This window comes from Chironomus tepperi, unplaced genomic scaffold, assembly GCF_022539635.2.
Source record: "Chironomus tepperi strain 1889 unplaced genomic scaffold, CSIRO-AGI_Ctep_v1 contig_343, whole genome shotgun sequence".
Taxonomy (NCBI): Eukaryota; Metazoa; Arthropoda; class Insecta; order Diptera; family Chironomidae; genus Chironomus; species Chironomus tepperi.
The window spans coordinates 84368-101500 of NW_027226465.1; the positions used below are offsets into that span (position 1 = coordinate 84368).

Below are 17133 nucleotides of genomic sequence, written 5' to 3' on the forward strand. Positions count from 1 at the left end.
GTTCCACGCCAGATTCAGTAAAATACAACTCAGTTCTAGATTCACTAAGACCCAGCTCTTCGTCAGATTCAACCAAATCCAAATTGATGTTAGATGCAGTAAAATCCAGCAACAATGGAGCCAGATTTAGTAAAATCCCGCTCCACGCCAGATTCAGTAATATTCAGCTCTAAGTCAGATTCAGTAAAATCTGGGACCGTGAAAGGTTCAGTCAAATTCATCTCTGTGCCAGATTCAATAAAATCCAGCTATCATAGAGCCAGATTCTGTAAATCAAACTCTATGCCAGATTCAGTAAATAATAGTTTCAGTCCAGATTCATTAAAATTCAGGTTCTCGTTAGAATCACTCAGTGCATCTTTCGATGATAATTTTACACAAAACAAAAATTAAATAAATCTTAAAAATATACTCACAGTTTAAATCTATCATGACAGACGAAGTTATTGGATCGGTTAAATTATTGTTTGACGATTGGCATGTATAACTACTAAGCAAATTTTTCCTATCGAGATTCTTTAAATACAGAACATTTCTGACTTTTTTGTCAGACAGTCTCGTTATATCAACAGTATCAAGTAATTGATTATTGTGCCACCATGTTAATTTTGGCTGTGGACGTCCACCTTGACTGATGCACGTGAGATTTATTGATGAGCCTTCATTATACGGCCCGAGTATATAATGTGAAATGTGCCGATTAAGCTCATTAAGTATGAGAATATTATCAGGTGGCACAATTACGTAAAGTTGAACTTTTGTATTTTTTGTCGGACTCCGATGAAAATCGACACGACAACGATAAGTACCTTCATCATCTGCTGTTAGATTGGCAATCGCAAACGTTGCTGGATTAAGTGTTGATGTGTTAAAATAATATTTTCCATCGGAATTTATTCCATGATGACTACCGCCATCGATGGCATTTGAATCACGTGCATCATAGCTATAAATTGGTGTAGTCTTTCCCTCCTTGTACCATATTACTAATGCGATTCTATCGTCACGAATGTCAGATGTAAGATTACAGGATAAATGTCCATATTTTCCTATGACAGCCTCGACTTTTCGTACAACAGCTGAAATGATAGAAATATGAAAGTTTTTAGATACTTTTTTTTATGGTGGAATTTGATTTTTTTTTTTTGCTCGTGATTTGCGTCATTGAATTAAAATGATTCTAAAGCTTCTTATGTCATTCATTCACTCATTCATTTAGGTTTAGGTGGATTTTGATGGAGATAGACTGTTGGAGCTAATTTAGTATGATTAGTATTTGAGAGAGTTTTTTGTCGACTTTTCCTTACAAAGTCCGAGTCGATGTCAAGCTCCGGTGTTTGGTGAGTCTTTTGGATGTCATACCAAATAAGGAACACCCTTTACTGACTTATAAAGACTCAACTAGGACTCAAAGTTGCTTAACATGCTACAATAAGGCAATAATAAGGGTAATGAAGTTGCAAACTGAAGTAAATTGGAGTATTAGGTTTTGGACGGAAGTCAAAGTGTGAGGAGTGTCTTTGCTTCGTTATGCTGTAATATGTCGTGGAAACAATGTCCTGATGGATATTTTTTGTCAATTTTAATAGCTTTCAACCCTCAAATTTGGCTGTGAGTCTATAAATCGAATCTAAGCCTGGTTTCTTACACTAACCGGGATACCCTACCCTAACTGGGGTAGGTAGCACTATCTTGAGGGTGATAACCCTTCTATCAGCCTATTAGACTTCAGAATATGTTAACCTCTACATCACGTGATCTTAGATTATCAAGGTTATCCTTTCCCTTCTTATTTTAGATACCCTAAGGCTGGAGTAGATTGGGCTACTCTTAGATAGCCCTAATAGAAAAGGGAACTAGCCCGTGGACCTAGAAAATTCTAACTAAACTTAAATTATTGGACAAATTGTCAATAATTCTTCACATTTAAAACCTTATTATCTCCAAAATCATTCTCTGCTCTACTCTATTCCATTGTATCGAAACAGCTTCATACAGCTTCATAAACCTCCATATAGCCAAATCATACTATCTGTATATACAGCTCTATATCTATCCCATCATCAAATCATAATCACATTTCAGCCCATCATTTAACTATCATCAATTTACTAACATTTACCCTCACATTATCGCAACCATCAACAACGTCGAAAAAAAAGGAAGAATATAAATAAATTTATATAAAAAAAAACTTTTTTTAAAAAGTACACGCTTTTATTCATGAGTGAACTAAAAAGAAGAAAATAATTTTTTTCCTGACACACAAATATGAAACAAAATTTTTAACTAAAAATAAAAGCGTGGGGCGCTCATAATAGACATAATGTTATACATTCTTAGTTACTTGGATATAGTTTTGAAATTGTATTTCAGCGTTTACCATATAAAGTTAACACACCTAGCAGACAATGAACATTCTCATTTTAATGAGCATGCTTATATGTATACTGAATTAATATAATTTAACATGCTTAATTATATGAGCATACTCATGAGCATGCTCCTTGTCTCTTCGGAATACTTGCTTACAATTTCCTAATTCTTTTAATGCACTAATTTAACTTTTCTTGTTAGTGCTAAACTATTCTAAAGTAGGTTATACTCATTTGAAATCAAGTACATTTAGAATTTTATCAGTTAACATATTAATACCTTTTGGAGTAAATCTGCTTGTTAAAGCTTGTTGATTAGGGGCTTGAATATACAAGTAACTAAGAATGTATAACATTATGTCTATTATGAGCGCCCCACGCTTTTATTTTTAGTTAAAAATTTTGTTTCATATTTGTGTGTCAGGAAAAAAATTATTTTCTTCTTTTTAGTTCACTCATGAATAAAAGCGTGTACTTTTTAAAAAAAGTTTTTTTTTATATAAATTTATTTTATTCTTTTTAGTCATATCAAGTAATAGATTTTTCGACCCATGTGTATTCAATTCGTTTACGAAAGTACTTAAAATATTTCGGTGACGGTTCACTTTGCTTCGCTTCGTTCGTCCGACTGTGTATAGATCACTGTAGTGTCGGACTCCACTTCGCTTTGCTTCGTTCGTCCGACTGTGTGTAGATCACAGTAGTGTCGGACTCCACTTCGCTCCGCTTCGTTCGTCCGACTGTGTATAGATCACAGTAGTGTCGGACTCCACTTCGCTTCGCTTCGTTCGTCCGACTGTGTATAGATCACTGTAGTGTCGGACTCCACTTCGCTTCGCTTCGTTCGTCCGACTGTGTGTAGATCACAGTAGTGTCGGACTCCACTTCGCTTCGCTTCGTTCGTCCGACTGTGTGTAGATCACAGTAGTGTCGGACTCCACTTCGCTTCGCTTCGTTCGTCCGACTGTGTATAGATCACTGTAGTGTCGGACTCCACTTCGCTTTGCTTCGTTCGTCCGACTGTGTGTACTCCACTTCGCTTCGCTTCGTTCGTCCGACTGTGTATAGATCACTGTAGTGTCGGACTCCACTTCGCTTTGCTTCGTTCGTCCGACTGTGTGTAGATCACAGTAGTGTCGGACTCCACTTCGCTCCGCTTCGTTCGTCCGACTGTGTATAGATCACAGTAGTGTCGGACTCCACTTCGCTTCGCTTCGTTCGTCCGACTGTGTATAGATCACTGTAGTGTCGGACTCCACTTCGCTTCGCTTCGTTCGTCCGACTGTGTGTAGATCACAGTAGTGTCGGACTCCACTTCGCTTCGCTTCGTTCGTCCGACTGTGTGTAGATCACAGTAGTGTCGGACTCCACTTCGCTTCGCTTCGTTCGTCCGACTGTGTATAGATCACTGTAGTGTCGGACTCCACTTCGCTTTGCTTCGTTCGTCCGACTGTGTACTCCACTTCGCTTCGCTTCGTTCGTCCGACTGTGTATAGATCACTGTAGTGTCGGACTCCACTTCGCTTTGCTTCGTTCGTCCGACTGTGTGTAGATCACAGTAGTGTCGGACTCCACTTCGCTTCGCTTCGTTCGTCCGACTGTGTGTAGATCACAGTAGTGTCGGACTCCACTTCGCTCCGCTTCGTTCGTCCGACTGTGTATAGATCACAGTAGTGTCGGACTCCACTTCGCTTCGCTTCGTTCGTCCGACTGTGTATAGATCACTGTAGTGTCGGACTCCACTTCGCTTCGCTTCGTTCGTCCGACTGTGTGTAGATCACAGTAGTGTCGGACTCCACTTCGCTTCGCTTCGTTCGTCCGACTGTGTGTAGATCACAGTAGTGTCGGACTCCACTTCGCTTCGCTTCGTTCGTCCGACTGTGTGTAGATCACAGTAGTGTCGGACTCCACTTCGCTTCGCTTCGTTCGTCCGACTGTGTGTAGATCACAGTAGTGTCGGACTCCACTTCGCTCCGCTTCGTTCGTCCGACTGTGTATAGATCACAGTAGTGTCGGACTCCACTTCGCTTCGCTTCGTTCGTCCGACTGTGTGTAGATCACAGTAGTGTCGGACTCCACTTCGCTTCGCTTCGTTCGTCCGACTGTGTGTAGATCACAGTAGTGTCGGACTCCACTTCGCTTCGCTTCGTTCGTCCGACTGTGTATAGATCACTGTAGTGTCGGACTCCACTTCGCTTCGCTTCGTTCGCCCGACTGTTATTAAGTCACAGTAGTGTCGGACTCCACTTCGCTCCGCTTCGTTCGTCCGACTGTGTATAGATCACAGTAGTGTCGGACTCCACTTCGCTTCGCTTCGTTCGCCCGACTGTGTATAGATCACAGTAATGTCGGACTCCACTTCAGTATAGTAAGATCCAGTAACATCCAGGACCATATTTATACAGTATGGTAAGATCCAGTAACATCCAGGACCATATTTATACAGTATATCAAGATCCAGTAACGTCCAGGACTATATTTATACAGTATAGTAAGATCCAGTAACATCCAGGACCATATTTATACAGTATATCAAGATCCAGTAACGTCCAGGACCATATTTATACAGTATAGTAAGATCCAGTAACATCCAGGACCATATTTATACAGTATAGTAAGATCCAGTAACATCCAGGACCATATTTATACAGTATAGTAAGATCCAGTAACATCCAGGACCATATTTATACAGTATATCAAGATCCAGGACAATATTTATACAGTATATCAAGATCCAGTAGGATCCAGGACCATATTTATACAGTATAGTAAGATCCAGTAACATCCAGGACCATATTTATACAGTATATCAAGATCCAGTAACATCCAGGACCATATTTATACAGTATAGTAAGATCCAGTAACATCCAGGACTATATTTGTACAGTATAGTAAGATCCAGTAACATCCAGGACCATATTTATACAGTATATCAAGATCCAGTAACGTCCAGGACCATATTTATACAGTATAGTAAGATCCAGTAACATCCAGGACCATATTTATACAGTATAGTAAGATCCAGTAACATCCAGGACCATATTTATACAGTATAGTAAGATCCAGTAACATCCAGGACCATATTTATACAGTATATCAAGATCCAGGACAATATTTATACAGTATATCAAGATCCAGTAGGATCCAGGACCATATTTATACAGTATAGTAAGATCCAGTAACATCCAGGACCATATTTATACAGTATATCAAGATCCAGTAACATCCAGGACCATATTTATACAGTATAGTAAGATCCAGTAACATCCAGGACTATATTTGTACAGTATAGTAAGATCCAGTAACATCCAGGACCATATTTATACAGTATATCAAGATCCAGTAACATCCAGGACCATATTTATACAGTATATCAAGATCCAGGACAATATTTATACAGTATATCAAGATCCAGTAGGATCCAGGACCATATTTATACAGTATAGTAAGATCCAGTAACATCCAGGACCATATTTATACAGTATATCAAGATCCAGTAACATCCAGGACCATATTTATACAGTATAGTAAGATCCAGTAACATCCAGGACTATATTTGTACAGTATAGTAAGATCCAGTAACATCCAGGACCATATTTATACAGTATATCAAGATCCAGTAACATCCAGGACCATATTTATACAGTATAGTAAGATCCAGTAACATCCAGGAACATATCTATACAGTATAGTAAGATCCAGTAACATCCAGAACCGTATATCAAGATCCAGTAACATCCAGAACCATATTTGAAATTTCATTTCAATTTAACGGTTGTTTGAGATTCAAACTTTAACGGTTTTTTGAATTTTAAATATTCTATGAGAAAAATACTTATCCTTGTTTTTTCTCTTCCAAAAATATTTTAAACAAATAGTATATTTAACATAATTAATAGTTGGTATTATTAATCAATGCACAATAAATCATAGAAACTGGTTTTCATCCTTATATATGATCTAATTCATGTACATTGAGAATATACTTAATTGACTACGGATTTTTTTCCCATCTCAAATGTTATTTAATTAATTATAGCACAACTAAGCATTTTTGTGATTTCAAGATGCCTAAATATTGTATTGTCATCGGGAATACACATGTAGAAAAAATTTGAGCTCAATTGGAGCAACAGAAGTGGTCGAAAAATCAATTACAAGATTTGATGCAGACATACAAACAGAGTGAGTTGAATAAAAGCGTGTAAAAGTATGAAAAAGTCATTAAAGTAAAAGAAGCGAAACGAAGGAATCGAGTGTGAAATATTTTCGTACCTAACACCAAAAAACGGGAGGAACAAAAAAGAAATCTCTCATCGGAACTCTGGAAGTGATTAAATCACACAGTCAAAAATGAAAAAAGGGAAATCCGACACAAAAAAGAGCCTGCAAGACATGACTGAGCCCTTAGAATAGAATATAATGTAGGGTTTGCTTATAGCAACGGCACTGCGATCGATGATCTGTTATACCATTCCAAATCCTCTACAAAATTTCTATGTCCTTTATAAAGCCAACAATGTCCAAATAGCGTTGTTTGAGCCCTTGAAGTTCAGAGCCTTGGATCAATTGAATCTCTTTACAGTCTATAGCTACAGGATATAGCCAGAAATATTTTAAGGATGAGGTGATCCCCCTGTGCATACACCCCATGCTATTAGACTCCTACAAGTACATTCCAGACACAAACAAACATTAAAACTACTCAACCATAAATCACAGTACCATACACATTTAATTAAATTCTATCCGCACATAGCTAATGAAAATAAGGCATTAAACAAGCAAAACCTTCAGTCTGATAATAACAACATTTTAGATTCTCAGCTGCATTACATCAATTATTGTGAAACATCTTAGACATATTCATTTTGTAGCATGTACACAATATCGTTATTAATATCATAAGATAACAGCAAATAAACAACACAATTGGTGTACATGAACATTTTCTGTGACACAATAACATGAACAAGATGCTTGAATTGAGTTAAGTGAATGAATTGCATCATATTGTCAATGATTTGTTGTTGCTTTTAAGTCTTGATGAGTTTAATTTTGATTATTAAGGATGATAAGATTGTTGACTCAATAAAATGACATTTTGTATGGATATTCCTTGAAAGTCCTTTGAATAGATCAATTAATTAATAAAATTATTAGTCTATACCTTGAGAATGGACATCGATGCTTAGTCAATGACTTTATTTTAATGATAAATTATGTGGATTTAATGAGAAAATATTTTGAAGCTGTTATTGAGACTTATTCGATGTTCATGAAGGTACGATGATGATGATGTTGATTTTTGGAATTAATGGACAAAATTTGTGATTTTAGAGCTGTTTTGGGTAATTGGATGATATTATTCAATCTGTGGATTTTGACACAAAGGAAGTAATTGCCAAGTATGTAAGACATCCAGTTAATAGCCATAAATCATGCCACACGAGGTTAAAAGTTCAAAGAACTTTGTCCTTGATTTTAAATTCGAAAATTTCCATCAAAGCATGCCATGACTTAAAATCGTGTGTTCAATTATTTCACAGCTGGTAACATTTCAATAATCATCATACCAAGAAATCATTCAAGTGCTCAAGGTCAAAATCAGCAAGCTTCAAAAGCTCCAAAAAATATTTTCATCAAAAGATCCAATTTACTATTCAAAATGAGCCTTAATTTCATTTCTATCAGCATCAAATGTCAGAGGTAAGCGTTTAACGATAAATTAGGCAAAATTTCTGTACTTTTCTAAGAAGACATCTTATCTCATCTACAAAGAATCACTTAAAGCAATGAGGATAATGACTTATTAATGATGCTAATAATGGCGATTACATTAAATCTAATTAAAATACAGAAAAGTCATTTTTATTTTCTTGTATATCGTCTTAAAAGACACATTAAAATGGGGTGAATTAGTCAATGATGTCAATCAAAGTATTCCTAACAGGCAGAGAGACCGCCTGATACTTAGTTTTTCTGTACCATGCAATCATACTCTTTGACTGTTAGGGTATTCGATTTTGAAGCATAACTATTATGATTAATAACTGATTGCTCAATAAAAGAGGGGAGTTAAGTTTGTGGAAAGCAATCCCGAAGAGCTCGAAGTCTACTCAGATTATGTATCGAAAAATCGAATCGATTCTGTGTAAAATTCAAGTAGATTTCGTGTTCTGCAATCCAGATTGGCTTTAGTGTGACGAATCGTATAAAAAAAAACTCGAGATCAGTCGTCAAGTTGACATTAGCTTAACTTTGCGGTAATTTGAAGATATAGCGATGCACCAGCGAGCACGTGCCCTAACAGACAAATAACATGCTTTTAAGATACAAAAGTACAACTTCGATATTTAAAAGCGGCCTCTTTGCCTGCTAGTGGGAGTGATTTTCGACAATTCTATTACATCAGAAGTAAACCCTTGTAGTCAAGTTGTTAAACAGCCGACTGAATGCCTGTTTCATATTTTTTGTGAGTCTGTGGTTTCAATTCTCATCAGAAGACAACTAAACTAGCAAAAATAGGATTAATTGAACAAAAATCTTGTCTCAGAGTGTCGTGAATCTGATTTTGTTCTGAATTGAGTTTAGATCTGGCACATTAAAAAGACTCACGACAGCCTGGAGTCGAATTTTGAATCAATTGACCGACTTATCCTTTTCAAGTGATCTCTAAAACATTATATTGAATACTAGAAAGCACGCAATGTAGAAAGGGCCAAAAATTAGACTCTAGGCTGACCTGAGTATAGCCTAAGGTTGGATTTTGTACAATTTGGTTTATCGCCAGACTCAAACTGGCCTAGAACTTTATTTTTGGCCATTTCAACATTGTGTGCCTATCAGGAAAGTTGTCAATATGATAATATTCACAAAATTCTTTCAATATTAACACTATGAAGTCACATGCATAGCTTCTTCATCTTGTTGTGGTCGGACTGAGGCAACTCATGTTTTATAAATCAGTCGTAATTTACAAACAACTCCCCCAAAGCACAAAAAAAGCTAGAAAACTTTCCTCAATTAAAAAACTCATTTTCCGTCCGAGATCTTTTGAATTAACAATTTAATAATTGCAATTGAGAATGAAAGGAATATAATTATGAAAGAATGAGCTGCAAGTAGAAAAAAGAAGAAAGGAGGAAAAAAAATTGCAATTTCATTTCACAGGAAAGCGATGAAGAAACGGAAGATGTGAGACTAACTCATAAAGTTTTATAATTTCAATTAACACTCTCAGCTCGTTGCATTCTTACAGCACTGAAAAAATTCCATGAGAATGAATATGGAATAAAAAAATAGAAACAAAGTTTTTTTCATGAACAATATTTTAATTATTAATTTATTTCTTTTCCTTCATTCATTCACGTTGCTTGGGTTTTTTTGTACTTCTTCTTTTTTTTCGGATAGATGATGAAAAATAAGGAAAAATGAAAAGTTTTTTTTTTAAAAAATATTGCACATAAAATGAATTCATTTGCAAGTTTTTTTTAGCATGAATTTATTCAAAAAGGAAGCATTTAATGGATGCAATTTGTGCAATTCTAGAGAGCATTATTAAAAATGATTTAATGTCGTTGAAAATGAGAATGATGAGACTTAAGGACTCGTTAAGGAATTTTAATTGAGTTAAGTTTTGTAATTTAATGCAATTTTCAGCAATTTGTATGAAATTTATGAGGTCCAATAGCGTATCAAAGGGTAGAGAGGGTTAAAAGCAGAGCTCGATCTGGTTGAAGCCGACTTGACTCGACTCAAATGTAGACTCGACTTCAAGCTCTGGCTAAATATCAACCCCATCTTCTTTTTTCGTTAAAATTCTTCAATTTGCTGCTGAATAATTCTAAAAAATCTCCCATTGATGTAAAGCATCTTGATGATTTACTTCGCTGACCTTAAAGAAAACTTGAGATCTATGAACTCCCATAGATGTCGCTTGAAGCTGGCTGTATCCTTGAGAAGACTCAAATACGTAATAATTAGTCACCAACTGAACATTAACTTGTCTTTAACCAGGTTTCCTTTTACTTGCCAATTCCCAATGTCAAGCCGAAGTCTAACTCCGAATAGGTTGACCAAAAGTCTCCTGGTACTCCCTAAATATACGACTGGCGACCGAGTTACGTGCCGGGATAAGAACGTTAAAAGATATATTAAATGCCTATCTAAACCATCTCATTTGGTCTTGCACATAAATAGGTCTTCTTCCTTCTTAGGATCAAAGATGATTCCAAAAATCCTTCTATGAAATACCCCGGAGGCATTGAGTGTCCGCAGTAGTCACTTGAACAGACAAGTAGTATGTTCACAAAATTGAATATTTTATATTATACTAATTAAGTATACTTATGAGCATAATCATTTAGGTGGTAACAGACAATGAGCCTGTTAGGGTCATGTTCCATATTGGTTCCATGACTCCAAACCACATAAGTAGCGCATTTGACCGAATTAGCATGTGAAACATCAATTTGAGTAGATTCACGTTATAACTTCCATAAAAGCCATAAATTAACAAACATCATTTCAAACTTACTCCTTCATTTCAATTTCTCACTTCTCAAAATCCCCAAGTACAAACTAAGTACGGAATGGAAGACGAAATAAAAATGCATGAAGGATATAAATAAATAATTATTTTCCAAGAAAGCAAGCACAACAAAAAAAAAAGAACTGAAAATCCTCATGAGGAAATGAATTTTATTTTACTGTTGAAAACAAAACAGCATCAGCAGAAGCAACACAAAAAAAGTCGAGAACAAACATCATAAATTGAATTTCATGTTTCTTCTGAGAAATGAGAGTGACAAGTCACAACATTCTTCATTGTTGTTGCTTCTTTTTTTTTCTATTTAATTTCTCAATTCAACTTTCTCATAATTGAAATATAAAAAGGCACACAGCGGCAAGAAGAGGAAGAAAATAATTTCTGCACTTTTTTTTTGTATTTTCAACAAGGAAAATAAAGCTTTTGGTTAATGGAATTGGTCTTTTGGTCTGTTGATTTCTAATTCGTGGGGGTGTTTCACTTCTTGTTTGGTGAATTAAAATTGGAATTCTGAGAAGGTTATGTACAAATGATGTCCATCGAAAATTTGGGATTTAACTTCCGGGAATAAATCGAGGGTTTTTAATGAGATATTGATCAAATTAAGTTATATGTCAAGTTATATTCCTCTGGATTCAACTAGATCAGTGGTGGACAACCTTTTATTTTTCAAGACACACCTTGTGACAGCGTCGACTGAAACAGCTGTGACAATGATTCATGGCATTTCCAAAGAATTTTTGACTGCACTCTAAAGTGTCGCGGCACACAGGTTGCACATCACTTTGTTAAACTATTCCTTAATTCATTAAAGCACACATTGTACTGACTTAGAAACTCTAAAAATTCCCCTTTAATCTTTCCCTGACTCTTCTTTGACATCTTCATACCTAATTGACCTTCTTGGTATCTCTTAACCCAAATTATGTCTTTTAAAGATTCTTTTGATCCATCTTGAATTCTTATAATCCAACTTATACTCTTTTAATATCTTCTTAGAGGTGATATTACTAAATTCTGGAGATGCCTTCTCTTTTATGAAAGTTCAGACTCTTTGGGACATTTGTTCTTGAACTTTTGGTTCTGTAACTCTAAAGTCCTTCGAACTCTGTCCAAATGAATCATTTATTGACCTCTTAGTAAACTGTATATCGCGGCAGACTTATGTGAAGTAGAGCAAGCTCCGAATCTTGTCACAAAAGATATTTCACATTTAAAATGTGCCGTTATTCAAGAACGTTCGGACAACAATGTTCTAAACTGTCTTTGCTTCCTAGTCAGACCAAACCTTAGAATACTTCTTTCTTGACCGTACCTTTAACCTGCTTTATTTTCAGTCAGACAAAATCTTCCTAGAACCTTCTGACTGCACCTTTATCCTGGTTTGTTTCCAAGTCAGACCAAACATTCCTAAAACCCATCTTGATCACACCTTTATCATTCTTTGTTTCCTAGTCATACAAAACCTTTTTAAAACCCTTATTGACCGTCCCTTTATTCTGCTTTGCTTCCTGATCATGCCAACACTTCGTAGAACCCTTCTTGACCACACCAATATTATATTAATGTAACATCATTTATGAACGACTCCCTAAAGATTTTTTCCAGCTTACTTCTTGTTATCTTTTGATGTTTTTTGAAAGCTAACAGATTTTCTAAGAAAAACAAAAGAAAAAATTGTTGATGAGATTCTTTTATTATTACTTAGTTGTGATTGTGAAAAAAATTCCATTTGAAGTCGTGATTAGGAATTTTTTAAATAACTTATTGAGTAAAGGAAGAGAAAATTGAGAGAAAATGGTTTCTGGGAACTTAATTTTTAAAGAGAAAGCTTGTGAGGAAAGCGATTGTTTGGGGATTTTTGATCTAGTTTGTCAGTTATTTTGCCTAATGTCTTATGACAAAGCTTATTAATTTTGGAAATATTTTCATCAAAAATTGGCATTTTCCAACCAAATCTTGTAGCGTATCTATAAGTTTTGGAATAAATCGCCCAAATTTAGGTGGATTTTGGGTGCTCTCTCATGAAAAACTCTTGCAAATTGAGGATTTAGCCCCAGTTGATCCCCAAACCCCCAATCTCCCTGAATACAGAATTAAAATGAATTCTAAATCAGATTAATGCAACTAAAGTAAACACGAATTTTGCAAGAAGCCCATTTTTCCGGTAGTGGTACGACACGGTATAGATGGTATAGTGTACACCTTTGTTACGATACATTGGCTCACCGGGTATGGCAAAGGAAATTAAATCAGCCATACCAGTGGTGTACCTGTACCGTACCACCCCCTGAAAAATCAGCCTCAGTAGCAGATTTTCCGTAAACTTTCTCATAAACTTTAAGGTTCCGACCCAAAAACTCTGAAAACTGCAAATTCATTGCACACCGACTTTAATAAAGATTGTTCTGTTTTCTGCTAATTAAAAGTGCCAAGTCATACAAGCGAACAACATTCTTATTATTAAGGCTTTAATTTGATATTTCCATAGCAATTGCTCATTAACTTGTGTACTTTCCAGACAGTACAACATCTAGTTCTTCATTCAGTTGAGTTCATCTTCTTTATTTTTATTAAAATCATTGGGGAATTCATCAAGTGTCTTAGATAAAATACTCTATTTTTTTCTATAAAACAATAAACAGATACTTAAAAGTATCAACAAAACTGATTTAGAGGAATTAATTTTTCATCGTTGTTGCTGCTTTTTTTTATAAAATTGTTTCGGAGCAGAATCATAAAAATTAATCTTTTTAAATACTAAATGTCAATTTTTAGTCTCATTAATTATTCAGAAATGTTTTAAAATGGAAAGGGTGAATTATTGGAGGGATGAATGTTCGGGTAATGAGCTTAGTGAACGGGATGACTATATTAGAGATTGAATGATGCAGAAAGGTTAGTTTTAGATATTTTTTGGAATCTGAGTACAATCCTGTCAATTTTGATTTGTAGAACTTTATAAACCCCGAAGAAAGTGGTTTCTATGACGATTTTAGCCGTTCCGACTTATGAAGCTTCAATATTGCCAAAAAACCTAAACAAAAAGGTGATGAAGCTTAAACAGAAATGACCGACAGAATGTCAAATGCGCTGTTGATTTGGAGATCTTAGGGATTTGTTGAGTCCCAGCCTTAAACTCAAACCGTGCTAAGTTATCAAAAACTGCCCATTATTGACCGTATCCTTTCCAAAGTTGCATTGATGATCAATCACATTTCTATCAATTTTGCCTTGAACCTAACTCTTGGAAGCAGTTCATTTATTCTGTAAAGCTCTTTTAGGAGTTGAAGGCATTTTATCACGCCTCAAGCAATGCACAGACAAAGGATAAGAGGCCGAAATTTCGAGTTATGTTATAAATGAATGGGGAATTGGAGAAGCTTTCGACCTGATTCAGTGGCTGATCAAATGTCAAGTTCCTGTTTCATTTTCCCGTGATACTTCCTAATTTCACTAAAAACTCGAAGCTGCGAGATAAGTACTTTAAAGAACAAATTAAGAGCAAATTCAAACTCCTCTTCTGTTTGTTGGTGACAGCACCCCAAATAGGTTAGGAATAGTAGATTTAAAGCTTGTTTTATTCGAAACTTAACCGTTCAAAGGAGTCGCTAAACTAATGGATGTAGCCGCTAAACTAATGGATAACTTGACTGTCAACAAAGCTGAATCTAGAAGTTTTGAATGATATTTGGGATGTAGAACCCAATCCAAACCATCGACTCAAAAACGATCAATCACATTTTCATCAATTTCAATCATTTTGATCAATTCTCCACCCTTGATCCTCACTCTATTTACTTATTAATTTTCCAAATTTTAAACATTATTTTAAATAATAATTTCTAATCCTTGACTCTATAAAAAATATCCATTAATAACTTTTTTTAAGCTGTATTTATTTTTCATTAATATTCATAAACAGATTTTCGGTGAGAATTATTTTTTTGTTAAAATTTTGATAGAAATTAAGACTGAACATTAACCACAACGAATTATTTATAGAGAGAAATATCCTTTTTTATTTAACAAAAATGACATAATGGCGGAGCTTCTTAAAATTTGCTCGATGTTAGCCTTAGACGGCTTTAAATCAAATACATAATGAATGATCAGTAATTAAGAATCATAAATTTGTTAGGTACACATGATATGACGGCAAAAAAATTTTAAAAAAATGCCAATTTAAAAAAAAAAAAAAAGTTAAATAAATAAATATTAAACTTAGGAACTAGTAGAAGTTGACGCTGTCTGTCTGCTGGGTGCTTCTGCTATGACTCTTTGGTTGAAGTTGATGAGGACCTTCCAGGCTTCATCCATTGTTGAAGTTTTTCGAGTTCGTCTACTAGCTGATAATATCGATTGATCATATAATCAATGTTCGGGATTTTGTTTAACCTCTCTTGAGCGTCAGAAAGCCTTTTTAGAAGACTTTCGGTCTTGGTGGCCTCTCTGAGTTTTTCGGCATATGAGATTGCATTGACTATTTCATTACAATCGACTTGAACTTCGTCCTTTTTTGATGGCAAAGAAGGAAAATTGGTTTGATTAACGTCTGGAGGATTGGATGATGCTTGAAATCTAACGAGTGCCGGCTTCGGTTGTCTCTTCTTGATTTTCTCTGCATAAGAGATGTAAGCTTGACATTTACGATGACTTGCTGAGTGATTTCCTCCACAATTCACGCACTTCGGATCACCAGTCGTGGTTTTCCGCTTGCATTCTCCTCGAGGATGACTTTCTGTGCATTTGACACAGCGGAATTCGAAGCCACAGTTCTTTGAAGTGTGTCCCCACTGTTGACAGTTGTAGCATTGCGTGATACTGTTAATGCTCTTCTTGAGTTTTTCCCATCTAACTATAATGCTGTCAATCACGTTGTGATTGTGATTGAGAATGTTAATGTTCATTTCGGGAACCCCGAATTGAACAACAAACAGCGTGTATTCTTGATGCTTGACCAGGATACTGACCTTTGTAGCTGGGACTTTGAATTCCTGCAGCAACTTGAGCACTTCATTGCACGGTAAGTCTACAAATCCTTTGAGCACAAAAGACGAAGACTTTTCGGCCTTCTCGGTAAATGTGTAGAAGCCAATTTTCTTGGCTTTCAACTCCTTGATTATTTTGTTTTTGTCTTCAATGGTATTGACACGAACTTGCGTTGAATTCGTTGATTGAATTTTCCAAACTGGTTTCTCCTTGAAAGTGACTTTGCTAAGCGCAGACTTGATTTCTTTGTAGCTTAGATTGATGAAAATTGGCTTAAAAGCCGTTTTGACTTCAGGAGTCTCTGCTTGAGACTGCTTGTTGAGGTTAGCTGAACTGGATGTTGATGACTTTTTTGAAGAATTCTCACCTTGAGGATTTTCTGCATTTCTGCTAATTGGCCTGGATCTTCTACTCATTCTTGATGATTTGAGGACTTTGCAGTCCTTTTCCTTCCAATCTACTGTTGTTTCACACTACTATGACACTTGAAATTAAATTATTTATTCGAATGAATATTTTTCCACGTTTTGTTTACGCGGGGCGTGAAACTCTTGAATTATTTATAGAGCAGCTTTTAATCGCTGGAAATTGAATGAATTTTCAAATATAATTTATGAAATTTTCAATTTTTTAATGTCGAGTTGAATTGAGCATTCATAAATTTTAAGACTGGAGTTGATTAAACTTTTGAATTTTAATTTTCTTTTTTGTGGTATTTTTGGATGTTTTTTGTGTGGTAATTGTAAGAAATGTTCAAGTTACGAAGGAGATTCGATGATGTTGAAGAAGATATAAGCATTAATGAGTACTTGGTATTTATTTCTCAATACCATTACTCCTTCAACTCATTGCTGGGATAGAAACACATGTCTTTTAAGGTGCATTTAGATATAATCAGAGGTCGGAGTCGATACGGATTTTGTATGGAGTCGAGTCAACTTGAGTCGACTATTCCATACAAAATCTGAAATGACTTCGAGCAAGGAAGAATCAGAAGAACTAAAATCGAGCTCCAAATGCCTCTTAACGTTGAGCAGTGATGAAAGAGTGTCAGCCTATAATGTGGAACACAGAATTTGTCCATACTTGATGACATAGTGTTGCTAGAGTCAGATTGAAGATCTTTTGTATGCAAAAGTCCATTCAAGTCCACTCGACTCCATACAAAATCCGAGTCGACTTCGAGCTTTGCTTCTTTGTGCCGCTCGGAATAGC

At 35.6% G+C, this 17133-nt stretch overlaps 1 protein-coding gene across 1 annotated transcript in view; it reads right to left on the reverse strand.

Moving 5' to 3' along the window:
- Window positions 1–17133, reverse strand: part of LOC139093839 (neural cell adhesion molecule 1-A-like) — a 46163-nt gene that overhangs the window by 17241 nt on the left and 11789 nt on the right. Inside the window, exon 3 of the mRNA XM_070644689.1 lies at window positions 417–1079. Coding sequence (XP_070500790.1) covers window positions 417–1079 — 663 coding nt within the window. The remainder of the gene's footprint in view (window positions 1–416; window positions 1080–17133) is intronic.